General features: G+C 36.2%; 1 protein-coding gene across 3 annotated transcripts in view; it reads left to right on the top strand.

The window, feature by feature from the left end:
- LOC150080059 (protein turtle-like) overlaps positions 1 to 14,767 on the top strand; it is an 886,305-nt gene that overhangs the window by 507,399 nt on the left and 364,139 nt on the right. Inside the window, exon 1 of one of the 3 annotated variants that reach the window (XM_090381138.1) lies at positions 5,232 to 5,605. The exons of the other annotated variants lie outside the window; for them this stretch is intronic. Coding sequence (XP_090237264.1) covers positions 5,503 to 5,605 — 103 coding nt within the window. The 5' untranslated portion in view covers positions 5,232 to 5,502. Of the gene's footprint in view, positions 1 to 5,231; positions 5,606 to 14,767 lie in introns of those variants that run through there. 3 annotated transcript variants of the gene reach the window in all.

Raw genomic sequence — 14,767 nt, 5'->3', positions numbered from 1 at the left:
AACAAAACCAGTGCCTGCAATTACTAACAGCGTCAACTATAACAAAAAATTCAGTTTTAAAGAATTCCTAAAAATACATTAATCTTATTTCTTTAACTAAAGAAATTTACCCTAAGGGTAAAAGGCGTGCCATTAAAATTTTATTTAATTACTAATTAATATTCGAAACTAAAATAAAATTAGTTAAATAGCATTTTAATATAATGCTTTTTAATGTTTCATTGTTTTTTTTATAAAATATTAGTGAATTAGATTTGTTATAGTAGTGTGTTCTTTAATTTCTGCAAAATTTTGTATATTGGACGGAATAATCACTGACGTAAAGAGTAGATTAAACTCATCCAGTGACGTCACAGACAGGAGCAAATTGCTCTGTTCATCCATTAAATACGAACCAAATATAATAATGATGTTTTATTATAATTTTTAGTATAAATTAAAATAAAAAAATATCACAGTAAAATAAGAGCAAAAACCAAAGTAAGCAAATGCAGCTATCAATATCTGGAAAATTATAATGAAATCGTAATCACTGTTTTGAATAATTTCTGAAATTTTTGCGATTTGTTAAACTAAAGAAATTAAAAAAAAATAAGAGAGAAAGTTATGTGAGTAAATTTTTGTTTAATTATTGATTAATATTTAAAACATAGGTAAGCATAAACAAAGTGAACCTTAATTTCATTTCTATTGTTTTTTTTATAAAAAACTAGTGAATTAAATTTGTTATAAAGAGTTTTTTTAATATTTGTAAATTTTTGCATGATACCTGGAGATAATAAATGACGTACACAATAGATTAAAATCATCCAGTGACGTCACAGGCAGAAGCCTATTGCTTTTTTCATCCATTAGATACAAACCGAATATAGATAAGAGAAACAAAGGTGTGTAAGTCAATTTTTCTTTAATTGCTAAATAGCATTTAATACTTAGATAGAAATAAATAAAAATAACTTTGATATAAGTTTTTATAAAAAAAATTGGGAATTAAAATGAAGGCTCACGCTATATACATATATATATATATTTGTAAAATTTTGTATATTGGATGGTGATAATCGATGACGTAAACCGTAGATTAAAATGATCCAGTGACGTCATTGCTGATTATATCTATTAGATAAAACGAACCCAATACAATAGAGGCAATGTTTTATTAAATTAAGTAAATTTGTACATGAAATGGAATGGAAAATTGTAGAATTCTTTATGCTGTTTGTAGCCATTTCACCTCGGCAACACAAACAATATACTAACATGATTGAATTGGTCCTTATTCCCGAGTTCAAGTACTCGCAATTTACCTTAGTACCTGCATGCATTATTCATTTCGGGGAAATTTTGCGAAATTGAAAAACATCTGCTCGCTGTGGTGTGGCGTGAAAACCGATCAACTCTTTCCGATGAAATTCGCCTGAAGTTTCTATTGCGAACCTGTTCGCAACTTTCGTTAATTTTCTTTATTTATTCTTTATTATCCAGCATCCCTTGGTTACAATTTATTCTAAAAGCAATTTGTTCTACTGTAAGTAAGTGTTAATTAATTAAGTTTATTTCCTTAGCTTTATCATGTGCTCTAGGAGGAATTGGTCGAATAAAATTCCCTTCATCGCCAAAAGTATCACGTAATACACTTTAAATCAGCCAATTCAAAATATAGCCTGGACATTATCACCTGTTACATTACCTTATTTTTTCAGTTTATTTATAGAGTTATCTTAACAGGTGGAAATTTCTTTTTGCATCTGAATTAGATTTTAATAAAATAGATAGAATGTGTAATGGTGCCATAAATGTTGTTATAGAAGCACACATCTAGCTAATATGCGAATAATAAGCTATGATATGCAATTAAGGTGTATTATGATCTCTGACTGTGAGTATGCTCAGATTGATATTATGCATTGAATAATGAACATGGGGGGAAAGCAATGAGAATTGTTTCCTCCACCATGTTTTCCATAAAACTTATATTCGTTTCTTCAATGGCATTATAACTGATTAGTATTATAACAACAGCGATCGATAATTGAACGTGACCTTCCAGCTACTGGTGGAATTCATGTTGTATCATGTGTAGTGTGTCATTAATTTCCTATGATACCATAGTAGACAAGGTCGCTATGTCCTGTATTAAGGCAAAGTTTCTTGTATTTTATCCAATGGTGATGCATATATAAGTTATATTTATACTTTAAAAAGTAAATTTAAATTGACACAGTATACAATACTTCCAGTTCGTTGCAGTTCATACCAGAGATGTTCGGTGGGATTAACTTTAGGACACTGGACAGGTCAATGAAGATTCGTCACACCCATTCCTTCAAACCAAGTCGCTACAGGCTGTGCAGTATGGTACTGAGCATTATCATGCAGAAACAGAAAACGGCGTTGCTCATTCTGCTGCCACAGCCAAATGTCGAATTGTCCATCATGTTAATGTACTGCATGGTTCCTCCATAGTTCCTGGAGCGATCAATGGTTCATTCTAAGCCACGCGAATTACGAACTCACAATTGGGGCGGCATATTCTGGTAAATAACGTTATCCTGGCACCCACACGTAGCCATTAGATCGGCAAACTGTGTACTTTGATTCCTCTCTCGAGAATTCAACTTTCTAACGTTCCAGGTACTAGTTATTTTGGGTTGTGCGAGAGGCGTCGACAATGTGCACCGTGTACTATGATGTTTCTTTGGGTGCATTGCAGTTTTTCCTTAAAATCACTACTATGCAACTCCCTACGTCTTTGTATTAATATAAGCTCCCGTGGTCTTCCTTAACTCAGTTGACGGTATTAGATGAGTAATGACTATTGTTGCAGTTTTGCTGCAGTGATAGATTTATTGCTAATATGGTATCCCAGGATAACTTCCTATGATACCATAGTTATACTGGTGGACAAAGGAACAGATAGGAAGAGGGAAGCGCTATAAAGTGAGGGTCAAGCTAGAGGCTTAAAGTGTGGGGGGGGGTACAGCTGGTATAAAAAGGGATAAAGGCATACACTATGTTATGAAACGTATTGGAACATCACCAAACTTAACTAACTAAAACATATGCTCAGTAGGGTTAAGATTACAGATCCGATCTAGCCATTCTTGTGTAGCACGTTGTTCTATTCTAAACAAGGTCATCTCACTTTGCTTTTTTACAGGGTGCATTGTCCTGCTAAAACTTGTACGGTCCTTCCCTGTAAAATTACATCAGTTCAAGAGGTGGAGAATTGTCTAAAATATCACCGTAAGAAAATTCATTCATAGTACTGTCTACAGAAATGAATGGTTCAGTGTAATGTAAAAAAAGTATCGATCTGATGATATTTCTGCAGCTCAGCCACGGTTCGCTGTCAGGACACAGATCTTCGTAAAATGGGTGTAGTGCGTGTTGGTCTCCTAAAGTTCTTCCCAATTTTTCTGACCTCTTTGCTACCAGCAGTCAGCAATCACCTGGAAGGCTGCTCTCAAATACCCGTCCATAAGGAGGCAAATCTTCAGCTCGATTAGTCCCGTGTATTTTAATCAGTTGTTTATCTAGGGGAAACTTATCCCCCCGCTGATTTGCATACACTTTCGATCATTCTTTCTTGTTGCTAAAATTTCAAGGTCAAAGAGAGAGAGAGTTAGTCAAGATTGTGGCTATCTGTGACTATGACTACAAGATTGGGACTACATGTATGGGACTATACACCTGGAAATTGAAAAAAAATTCTGGTATTCCTATACAAAGCCAGAAAAAATAGACAAGTCCAGCGGAAAATTCAAAACAGCCCAGTGGATTTTGTAAAATTCTGAGAGGTCTAGAATCTTACTGTGAAGTCTTTAGAATGGTGTAGGTTAGTAGAGTTAGGTCTCGTGTTATTAAATATAGACAACAGTATGTAATTACAAACACTATTAATGTGTCGCTCTAGTCAGAAGATACTCAAAGTGCAGCTCAAAAAAACTGTCAGGAGAAGGTCCGGGAATTCAAGGAGAATCTAAGTGAACTTTTGTCGAAATCCAGTAGACCGTTTGGGAACAGATTTTCACACTTTGTTTGGCAGAGTGTTGAAAACGGTAGAGAGTCAAGTAAAGAGCATCCAAACAGGAAGGCAAATCTATAAAAAGTAGTTAAACAGTAAGGAGATAGATGTTAAAGTCCAGATTCAGTTCCAGAGTAGGCACTGGATCATAATGGATCTTCGTCTAATTACATTGGAAAAAACATGGAAATATTGCGGATTGGTAGAATTCGAACCTACTCAAGCGTCTACCATATTCTACGAACATAAAGTCTAAATTCTACCTCAAGAATTTAAGGTTACCTGTTTCCTTCACCTTGAGATTCTAGACACTCAGAGAGAGGTTCCAGGTTACAGAGACATTCAGAAATACCAATACATAATCGGCATGATATGCAAATACAGTATTTTGGCTACTTCTTTGTCTTATACAGCCGCGTAAACAAAACCGAAATAAATTTCCGAAATACAAGTTTCCTTTTCACCGGTGTTTGCAAGCAATTAATTTCTTCCAGTAACAAACGTCACACGCGTCCATACACATGACTAGTAATCTGAACGTATGCGCATTTTAAAAGCGACTCATTTGAATCTATTTCGGCAGTCTCATATAAAATGCATCTAAAAGATAAGGTCCTCAATTATATAAAAGAAAAAAAAAAAGGAGCATTTGACAGAAAAGAGAACTCTAAATTCCCCTTCATCTATATCACGTTTCTTGTAACATTTAGCTCACCCTTAAGAATGAAATTCACTTATCCAACCCATGGCATCTTACGGTAGATAAAGCACACCTGTCTGGAATTTACATAACAGTATAACGAAAAGGGAAAGAGAAGAGAAATTGTTTGTTTTAAATGGTTGTCATTTTAAATAAGAATTCCGCATGAAACTGCAAGCAAAACAAGCGGGATACATTTCTCTAGACCGTGCTTCTGCTGTCCCGCTACGCACTCCCCTCTCGCCAAAAAAGCAACAATCCCTCGCAAGAAGCAGGATGTCCTCTCGCTCACTTTCTTTCCAACGATCATTGGCAACATCCTAATGATAATCCGAGCCGTTTACATAGAATTGTAGTTGTACACCTCGTCGAGACTCACAGCTTTACGAGTGTGGTTGTCTTCGTGCGACGTGCCCTCTTGCGGCGGCGAGGGGAAGTTCCGAGATCGATAGGGAGGAGCGGCAAGTGGCAGGCGCTTCGGATTGAGAACACAGCAAAGTCGAGTCAGAGCGAGTTGTGGGCTAAAGGAACAGCTTCGCTTTTCACAGTGGTTAAACGATTGCAGAGCTTCCAGTTTGGGGGGGTAGTTTCTAAACAACGACCCCCTTTCCCAGTCCCTCCCTTTGTTACTTTGGAAGTGAAGTGTCGCTGGAAGAGTTTGTTTGTTCCATAAAAATCGGTCTGTGAGCTACATCAAGTGATTCAGCTACTGGCTGTGGATGGGTCATTACGCGGTGTTCACCTGAGTTCGGTCTTTTAGTGAACGGTGTATCCAATGGCATTAAGCATAAGGGCCTACGAAATTCTTAGCAGTCTCTGGATGATTTTAGTTGCCGGTGCACGCGAGCAGGTTCCAGCGACGAACGAACAACCCTGGGGTAAGTAGCATTTCTCATTTGCGAAGTTTTTGGTTTTCACGCTTACTTAAAGAATGTACCACGCAGCTTGTTGAATGATGCATTTAGGAGTGGGCTGTACCATCGCGGTACAGCCGACCCTGCACTTGACGTTCATAGATAATTGTACAATTTTTATAGCTGTCATTACCTGACTCTTATTACTACGAATATGAATTACCACTGTAATTCATATTCGTAGAAAACTTTGATTATTATAATTTACGTACTCTTCATGCAAATGGCACCACAACAGATCTCGTAGAATTGCTGCCCTTAAGAAAGAACAATTAATAGAACTCGTAGAATATCTATACTCATAGAAAAAATGGAATATTCCCAATTCAGATGAATTTTACTCGTTCAAAGGTATTTCCAGAATTCATAGAACTTTGCTCTCAGGCCGGAAAAATTGCATAAATGATTATCTTCCTTAAACACCAAAAAGAGAAATTTTAAAGATAAATATTTTCTACTGCTGTTATTCTCTCCATTGTTACTTCTATCAAAGGGTCCATGACCGCATTAGTATTGAACGGGAATTAAGAGATTCAACCCAACCTTCAGTTTTGTAAACATAGCATCTTTTCTTTATTCAGATATCCTAAATGACTAGTGGAGAGATTCCGTATGGAAAATTCTTCGCTAATTGGCGTTAAATATTATAAATCATTTTATAATGAAACCATCAAGGTATTTATCATCGTATATAAAGTGTTAGAATACTTTATTTATTGATGGATATCAGCTACGAAAAGAGCGTGATTTTAAAGACACGATTAAAATTGATATCATATTCTCGGTCAGCATTCGAAGAGATCTGAAATCCCAAAGGGATTCCTCCCCCAATTCCTATAGACGTCTCATATTTTATCATCGGTAGAATTAACAGATGCTGTGCAAATCTGTACATTCAATGATATCATCGAAAAGTGAGGGAATGCTAGGGTTCTCGTGGTATATCAAAATACATCGAATAATTGCTTGATTCATCCTTGTTTTGAGAATATCACAGTGACTGGCGACTTAATTACCCTTTAGGCTTATAAAATACAGTTGCGGTTTTAATAAACGCTATTTTTCTTTATGGTAACGACGAAGGGATGCATCTTGGCTTTCCATTTACCGCCGGTTGAATATTTCAAAAAGGCTCATAGTACATTAACCAACTGAGATGCCGATGTTTAGTATTGAATAAAAGATGAATGTTTGTGCAATATTAGTCATATCGTCAGTAGATAAGCAGAAGAAGAAGAAACAATTCGTCTAATTCATTTGATAGGTACCATACTCTTTTCGGCAAGAATGTAAATATATATGCTTGGGACAGCGCACACTTTCACTAAATTTTCAAATATTCAGCGAATTTTCAAAAGACTCACTGAATATTTAACATACACGGAATGCACTGGCCTTCTGTTGTTATTTTTAGTCATAATGTTACTAACCAATGTTTAGCACCATAGTTATTGAGAAATTAGATAAAAAAAATTTCCTGGGGCAACTGATCATCCCATTATTTTAGTTTTTATTAATTAATTAGGCTTTTAGGAACTGTCTACCTCATTTCTAAGTCATACTCGTGAGTTTGTCTTTCACTATTGTACTGAGAGTATTTTCTGCATCTATAAGCATTATTTTTCAATCAATTTTGTACAAAATGATTCGATATTTGCCCAGTCACCACCTGGAAATTAGCCAGGAATTAAAGATCTAATTTTTCTCTTTTTTGGTAACCAAAATTATGAAATATAAACTCATTGGAACGTATATACAGTACAAGGTAGGATTAAGACAGAACTGAGATGGGAGTGAGTAAAATGACTTAATCTGTATACAGATTGAGAAGAAAAGATCAAAAAGAAAAAAAAATAATTGCAAGTTATTTGAGGTGCATCGATATAAACGAATACGTATTATCATAGAAGTCAATTATGCTAGTTAGATACATAAAATGACGTTCTAGACTGCAGAGTTGAAAACATACAACAAATCTCCTTCGCTATTCCCTGCAAATGGAGATCGTTGAAGCCTAAAAACAACTTCCTTTTAAAACGTATGCTTTCTTTAAGAAATCTGCAAATGGATATCCTTTTTTTCCTTTTTTATTCTTGAAAGAAAAGTCATATCCGTTTAATGTCATCGCTCTCTGTTGTGCTGTTTTGCCTTCACCTGAGAATGATGGATGATTATGAGCCGTCGAATAGATGATGCGATTCTTAATGAATAATGTAAAGTTTGAAAAAGAAAAGGAGAATCCTTAAAATATTTTTCGACCAACTTTGACTTATTCTCGAACAAAACTGAGTCGGATGTCAGAAACTGATATTTAAAATAATGACGGGTGCAGAGGGAAAAACGTCCCGGCTGGGTTACACATTGACCAGTTGTGGTTAATACCTTCTTTGGCTTAAGAAAAATAAACCTGACATTTCGCAGTCAACCTTCCAGAGAAAAAATTCTTAGAACTCACGAACACTTAAGTTTGTCTGATTTTTTTTAAAGTATGTAAACGAACAGAAATTATGGATTTTTGGTAACGAGATGGTATCAGAGGAAGGATTGTATTTATTAACGGGAACTCCCCCTTTATTGCAACTAACAGCGCGGGGATCTGGAAATGAACTGTATCCGACACTTGTCAGCCGGCAGATAATCGCCCTGTATGAACATTTGGAGTCTCGAAGATGTGACATCCAATCCGACATTATCAGTGACAGCTTCAATGGCGCCAGATGAGCCAATGTTCCGTGATGGAGACCGCCAATACAATATCATTATGCACACCCTTCGTGTGTTTCTGCAGCGTAAGGCAAAGGTCATCGCACATCGAAAAGCGCTAATTAACAATTAGTATCGTATCTAGTTCGTGTCAGGCACTTTACTCCGGCAAACTTCTGCCCAACTTCGTACCAAATTTGCAGACAAGAATTTCTACTTCAGTCGCCGTTATTTTTACCCCATTTTATGTGCTACTGCTGATTTATAATACAGCAACCCCTACAGGGAGGGTTCTTGAAAAGTGTAAATACTTCGCGAAATAAGCGCTTTTGATATTTGTGCGTGGTCCATTAGCTTTAGTGGTCACGCGGTAGCCAGACTTCATGGACAAGCCATTCACCACGACCGATTGCTCCTTCAATTCGCAGTAAATTTAGTCTTATTAGAAGTCTTTCAAAGATAAACTCGATGGACTTTAATAAAATTGCACGTAAAAGATTAAAGATATTTTCATCCTCAATTTCACCCATGCGGAAAGACTCGATATTTGGCCCAACGATTTTATTAAAAAGGTAGGAAAGAGGCAGATGGTAAAAGCAGTTTATTTGGATGGAATCTAGCTACCAATTGCTTCTTTTAAATTTCTGGAGTTATCAGTTGTTTTTGAAGGCGCTGTTAGAATTTGTGATAATACATTGGAACCGTTATGTAGTTCGTATAATAGATTTGAACACTAGTTTACGTAATGTAACCGATTGAATGGTTATCATCTAGGTAATAGATATTGTGTTCATTCAAACGTGGCGCTTCCCTGAATAGGATATACACCCAACTCTTTCAATCAGAAACTCAAAAACAGTTTATGCAGCGACTATCTTTTTTAGAACTGATGATCAGAAGCAATTTTCTGCAATCAGCTGTGATACAAAATATTGCTGCAAATTTTTGCCTTTCGATGATACCAGTTTTTATGATCCCACCCTTTTCATCTGTTTTTTCAACGTCATTTCAAAATAGGCAGGTGTTTGTACTGAATTTTCAGTCTGCGATAGAATGTATCAATACAGATTCTGGAAAAGTATGATAATTCTGAAAATATATCAACTTCTCCTCATAGGCGTTAGATTAATGGTTGTCTACCAATCTCTGTTACAACTTTCAATGATGTTGTAATTTTTATATTCTGATTGACCAACCTGATAAAATAATATGCCGTCATCACATAGGAGTTGGATGTAAGAAACAATTTTCATTTTGTATAGACTTTAGTTGAATAATTTGACACTCTCCCACTTAGGGGATTGCTGTACAAACTGGAGTGCTTTGAGATTGCTTTCAAGATATTGAGATGGGCAAAGTGGACTGAGGGACGGTTGAAGATCAGAGAAAGCAGAGAGCTGTTATAAACGGTCATTTAGAGTGGAACAAAATTATAAGTAAGGGATCTCTTAAGAATCGCTGCTGGAACCACCCTTTTTTTCTGAATTAATTTTATTAAATAAAACTTCATTCCATTTGCTCGACTTCATGCACCCTTCTAATCTTTCTTTGTAGGCACAATACCATGCTATTGTACAAAGTTTGATCTAATAAGAGATATCGCTACTGGCTTCACTGATTGGAAACCCAAGACCTAATCATCTCTGATAGTGAGTTCAAGACAGAGATTATAGAATGGATAAACATTTGTATATTTGGTAACAGCTCTAGAGAAATGAAAAATCCTAATGAGAATTTATTCACTTCGTTGTACCGAATATATTAATTAGAAATTCATAGAGCCTCAAGGATGGAGCAATCATAATCGGAAAAGGTTTGAGATTTTTTTTTTCTTTCAACCGGTTTCTAAAGTGTTAAAGGAAAATACTTTCTTAACACCATCTAATATATAGACATCTCCTCCTCCTCCTCCTGCTTTTTTAGTCTCTTTGAGGCTTGGCGTAATAGCTTTTTCAGTTGGCTGCATTCCAGATGGCTGCATTTCGAAATAATATACTATCAACTGTTGGATATTAAGACACCATAATCCCAGTTTATTCACCCCAGCGTAAGATACTTCAAACTTTCAGAAATAAAAACAAATAACAGAATACAAAATATATCAGGAATTCAGATAATAAACTGTCAGATTAAGTGTCTTCTTCTTGGGAATATCAAGTAAAAAGAATACCTTCTTGTTTTTGCAAGAATATCTCAGTATTTTAATATTGACTTTGTATTATATAATTTAACCTTCTATTTCTTTTCAAGTTATTTTCGATTGCGAAAGAGAATGATACTGCTTTTGAGAGCAATTGTAGACTTCAATATTAATCTTTGTGAAATTTTAATGTGCATTTCGAAATAACTGGTACTCCTCAATCAAACGACCAGAAAAAACGTTTTTGCGTCTGTTTGATAAAGGGGATAAAACATGAACTTGCAGCTTAGCGAAATCAAATTTATGTAATACTAAGAGAATTATAGTATGTCAATGTTGTAATTCTATTAGTAACGGTTTTTATTCATAAATTGATTTTAAGAAGCTGAATATCAAAGATAAATACTCGTATACCAAAAAGAGAAGATTCCAATAGGCATGCCGAGAGAATCATTTCCTTTGTATTTTTTGTTGTGTTAATAATTCTCTTATTGACCAAAAGCTTTCTTTTCTTAAACATATTTCGTTTTCTCTGTCTTTGTAGGTTATTATACCACAGTCTTACTCAATACACAGTAGACACGCTTTCTGAATATCAGTCGTAGAGAAGATTAACACAAAATTCTTACGTTGCTAGGGAACCATAGTTGGCATTTCAAACTTCGATCAGTCAGACTCAAAGGATTTAAATAAAAAGCAGTCAGATAAGGACGTTAATAATTCAGCTAGACAAATCATGCATGATCAGGTTCCAAACGCCACTTCACGCTATATTTTAATATATATATACACTGAATGGCAAGATTATTAAATGCACCTACTCTTTCATGAAACTGAGTGCTCTTCAATAACAGGGTCATGTACCATGCAATATAAAAGAAGTGGACAGATCTGTAGAGATACTGCAATTTAGTACGAGAATGGCAAATTGAATTTGAATGTGGCATAGCAGACAGGCCCAATTTCAATATCTCAGAAACTAAAGCCCTGCTGGCGTTTTCGTTTATGATTGGGTGTTGGGTGTATCAAGAATTGTGCGGTAACCAGCAACATCCAGCTCGGAAAGTTGACGTGAAAGGTCAACGGAATCTAACAAGACTTCTGCATAGTGATAGAAAAACTACAATCAGTCAAATAACAACTCAGTAGAACAGTGGTAACCAAATGCATTTCAGAACATGCAAGTCGTCGTACCTTGTCACGGATGGTGTATCGCGACACCCGAACATAGTTATGTCAGCAAAAGTAAAGAAGGTACGATTAGAGTTGGCTCAGGAACATCAAAACTGAACCTTGAAGCATTGGAAAAAAGTGCAAAATTAATTCTCCCGAATCCAGGTTCCTGCTGTTTCACGCAGAGGGTGGACCAGAACATGATGGAATCAATAGGAATCCATGCACCCATCCTACCATGTGTAAACATTAAAGGCTGGTGATGGCGATGCAATGGTGTGAGGATACATAATGATTTTCTGGTGCACATTGGTCCCCTTAATACCAGAGGAGCAACATTTGGATGCCATAAAGGCCATTTCCGACCAGGCGCATTCTTTAATGGCTACAATGCATCCATCTACGATTGGGTTCTTCCACCAGGAAAATGGCCCCTGTCACAATGCAAAAATTGGTTACAGGAGGGCGAAAGTGAATTCAGCCAAGTGCAGAATTTGTCTCTATAGTCCCAGAATTTGTGGAATGAGGTAGAACTTGCTCTTCAGAGCGTAGATCCACAACTATCTAATTTGCAACAACTGACTGAAGTAGCTGAGTCAAATGAGCAGATACGTAGGCTGCTACATGTGAACCACAACGAATGTAGGCAATTCTGAGGGCTAAACAAGGACTTACTGGTCATTAGGCGGATGTATCTGATAAATGATGACTATAATTGCTTTTTCTCAGTAATCCATTAAACTTAGTGAATTAGTATTATCTTTTAAACCTTGGTATGGATTTTCTGTTGTGGACAGAATTAGGTGAAGGTTTGCTCTTCAGTTAACAAAGATTTAATACGTAATAAAGTAGCAATTCAGTGTATAAAAATATTTATATTAATTCTATCCGGCGTTTCTATCTATAGCTTAATTATAGACAGATCAGGTAATAAGTACATTAGACATTAGCACAACAGAAAGACTTCTTGACCAAGTTATTTCAGCACGCTTTTCCAACTAGTGGGCCTTTTTTTCTGTCAGTGGATATTTCTAGTCCAGCAGATGTTGAATTTAATCTTTAATAATTCATATTTTGGAAGCAATACTCAAGGGATAACTCACTTTACATCAACTCTATAGTTGCAGTGGTCCACCTGACCAAACTGAAGTTTATTTTGGGCACTCTTATAGGCAAATTGGCTCTTTCCTTTTAAGGTTTGATTAACTTGCTATTTGCAGAGCCAGCGATCCTTTTATTAATACGTTTTCTTTATCCAGGTAGGGATCCCAGGTCTACAGCAATTTCAATGCCTGCTATATTGTGATTCTTAGTTCAGCTCGCCGATCTCACACAAAAGAAGCGCATTCCCCGTAGAAACTGGAGTTTAATTAATCTTGCAGTTGATAATTACTCTGTTCGTGTGTGACTGTACCTTCTATACTGCTTTATCTCAGTAATCCACTATTCTAGTGAACTTAGTGCTGTCTATCTAATTAAAAGGGCATTTTATAACATTAATTGATAGATGAGATAATATTATGATTAGAATTTATAGTGCAACGATTATATTAAATTGTAATTTATGTAGTATTAGAAATTATTTTAATAAGAAATAATATTTTCACAACTTTTACTCTTTGGTCTTGTTAACCCCACTTTAAAAACGAGGGGGGGATTTTTTTTTTTTTTTTTTGGGCGACAATTTGTTTATTAACCATATCACAGTAAGGGGACCGTTTGTGGCAAAAGCGTGGCTACGTCACTTGCATTCCATCTGCAATTGCTTTAGTTACTAGGACTGAGTCAGACCAAGGTTCGGGAGTATTAGTAATGGCCATATGATGCAAAGAAACACCAGCCAAAAAAAAAAAAAAAAAAGTAAAATAAATAATTAATGAAAGAAAAGGAAATAGACAACCTATGCATTTCTCTCCGGGAGTAGGTAACTGTCTAGTTGATCTTTCAGTTTCCCCAAGCTGTCAGCCACAACCACCCACCAACTTATTCGAGTAATTTATAACTCGCTGGCTAAAATAAAATTTCCTGCAATCCAGACTAAACATCTCCCCCGTAACTTCAATTTATGGCTCCTAGTTCTAGAATCATTTATAACCGTGAAAGTTTCGTCCTCATTCATTTTACGTATGCCTTTCAGAGCCTTAAACACCTCAATCAAGTCTCCTCTAAGGTGCCTATTTTCCAAGCTCTGCAACCAACATATTCGTAGTCTTCCCTCATATGGACACCCTTTGCACCCTTTCAAGAAACTCGATGTCTTTCTTTAGGTGCAGTCTCTATACATGAACACAGTATTCCAAGTGTGGTCTAACAATAACCATTATATAATGGGATTATGACGTTCTTATCTCTACTAGCGATTGTTCGATAAATCATCGAGAAGACACCATGTGCCCTCCTTGCAACCAGCCTAAAATGCTCGGAGAACTTCATGTCTGAGCGTATCGTAACTCCCAAGTCCCTTTCTTCTATTATTGACTGTAGTTCGACCTCGCCAAGTGTATAAGTTATTTTGGGGTTGCTGTTCCCAGGTGTAAGACCTTGCATTTTGCTGGATTAAAGCATAGCTGCCACTTTTATGACCATCCCGGAAGTATATCTAGGTTACTCTGAAGAAGCTCTGCTTGGCGGCGATCATTAACTACTCTACCAATCTTTACATCATCGGCAAATGTAGACATCACGCCCTCTGTCCCTTCATCTATGTCATTTATGAAAATCAGACACAATGGTCCTAATATTGATCCTTGGGAAACCCCACTTCTTACGTCAACCCAACCCAATATGAGGAATAACCATTTTCACAACCCTCTGCCTCCTGCCCTGAAGCCACCCTGCTATCCATCTAAGGATTTTCCCTGTGATTTCAACCTGTTCCAGCTTATAAAGTAACCGCTCATGTGGGACTGAGTCAAATGCTTTGCTCAAATCTAAATAAACAATGTCGAAATTATTCCCTAAGTCCAGCTCATGAGTGGCCTTGTCAAAATAGCTATTTTTACCAGCTTTGTATAAGATTTGTTAACCAAGATTTTTCATTTACAAAACCATGATCTGTATCCTTCATAATTCCATTTCTATCTAAATGATCCTGAATTCCACCCTTAATC

This window comes from Mastigoproctus giganteus, chromosome 9 (genome assembly GCF_048544385.1).
Source record: "Mastigoproctus giganteus isolate SK-2022 chromosome 9, ASM4854438v1, whole genome shotgun sequence".
Classification (NCBI taxonomy): Eukaryota; Metazoa; Arthropoda; class Arachnida; order Uropygi; family Thelyphonidae; genus Mastigoproctus; species Mastigoproctus giganteus.
This window is presented reverse-complemented; position numbering and strand designations above follow the sequence as displayed.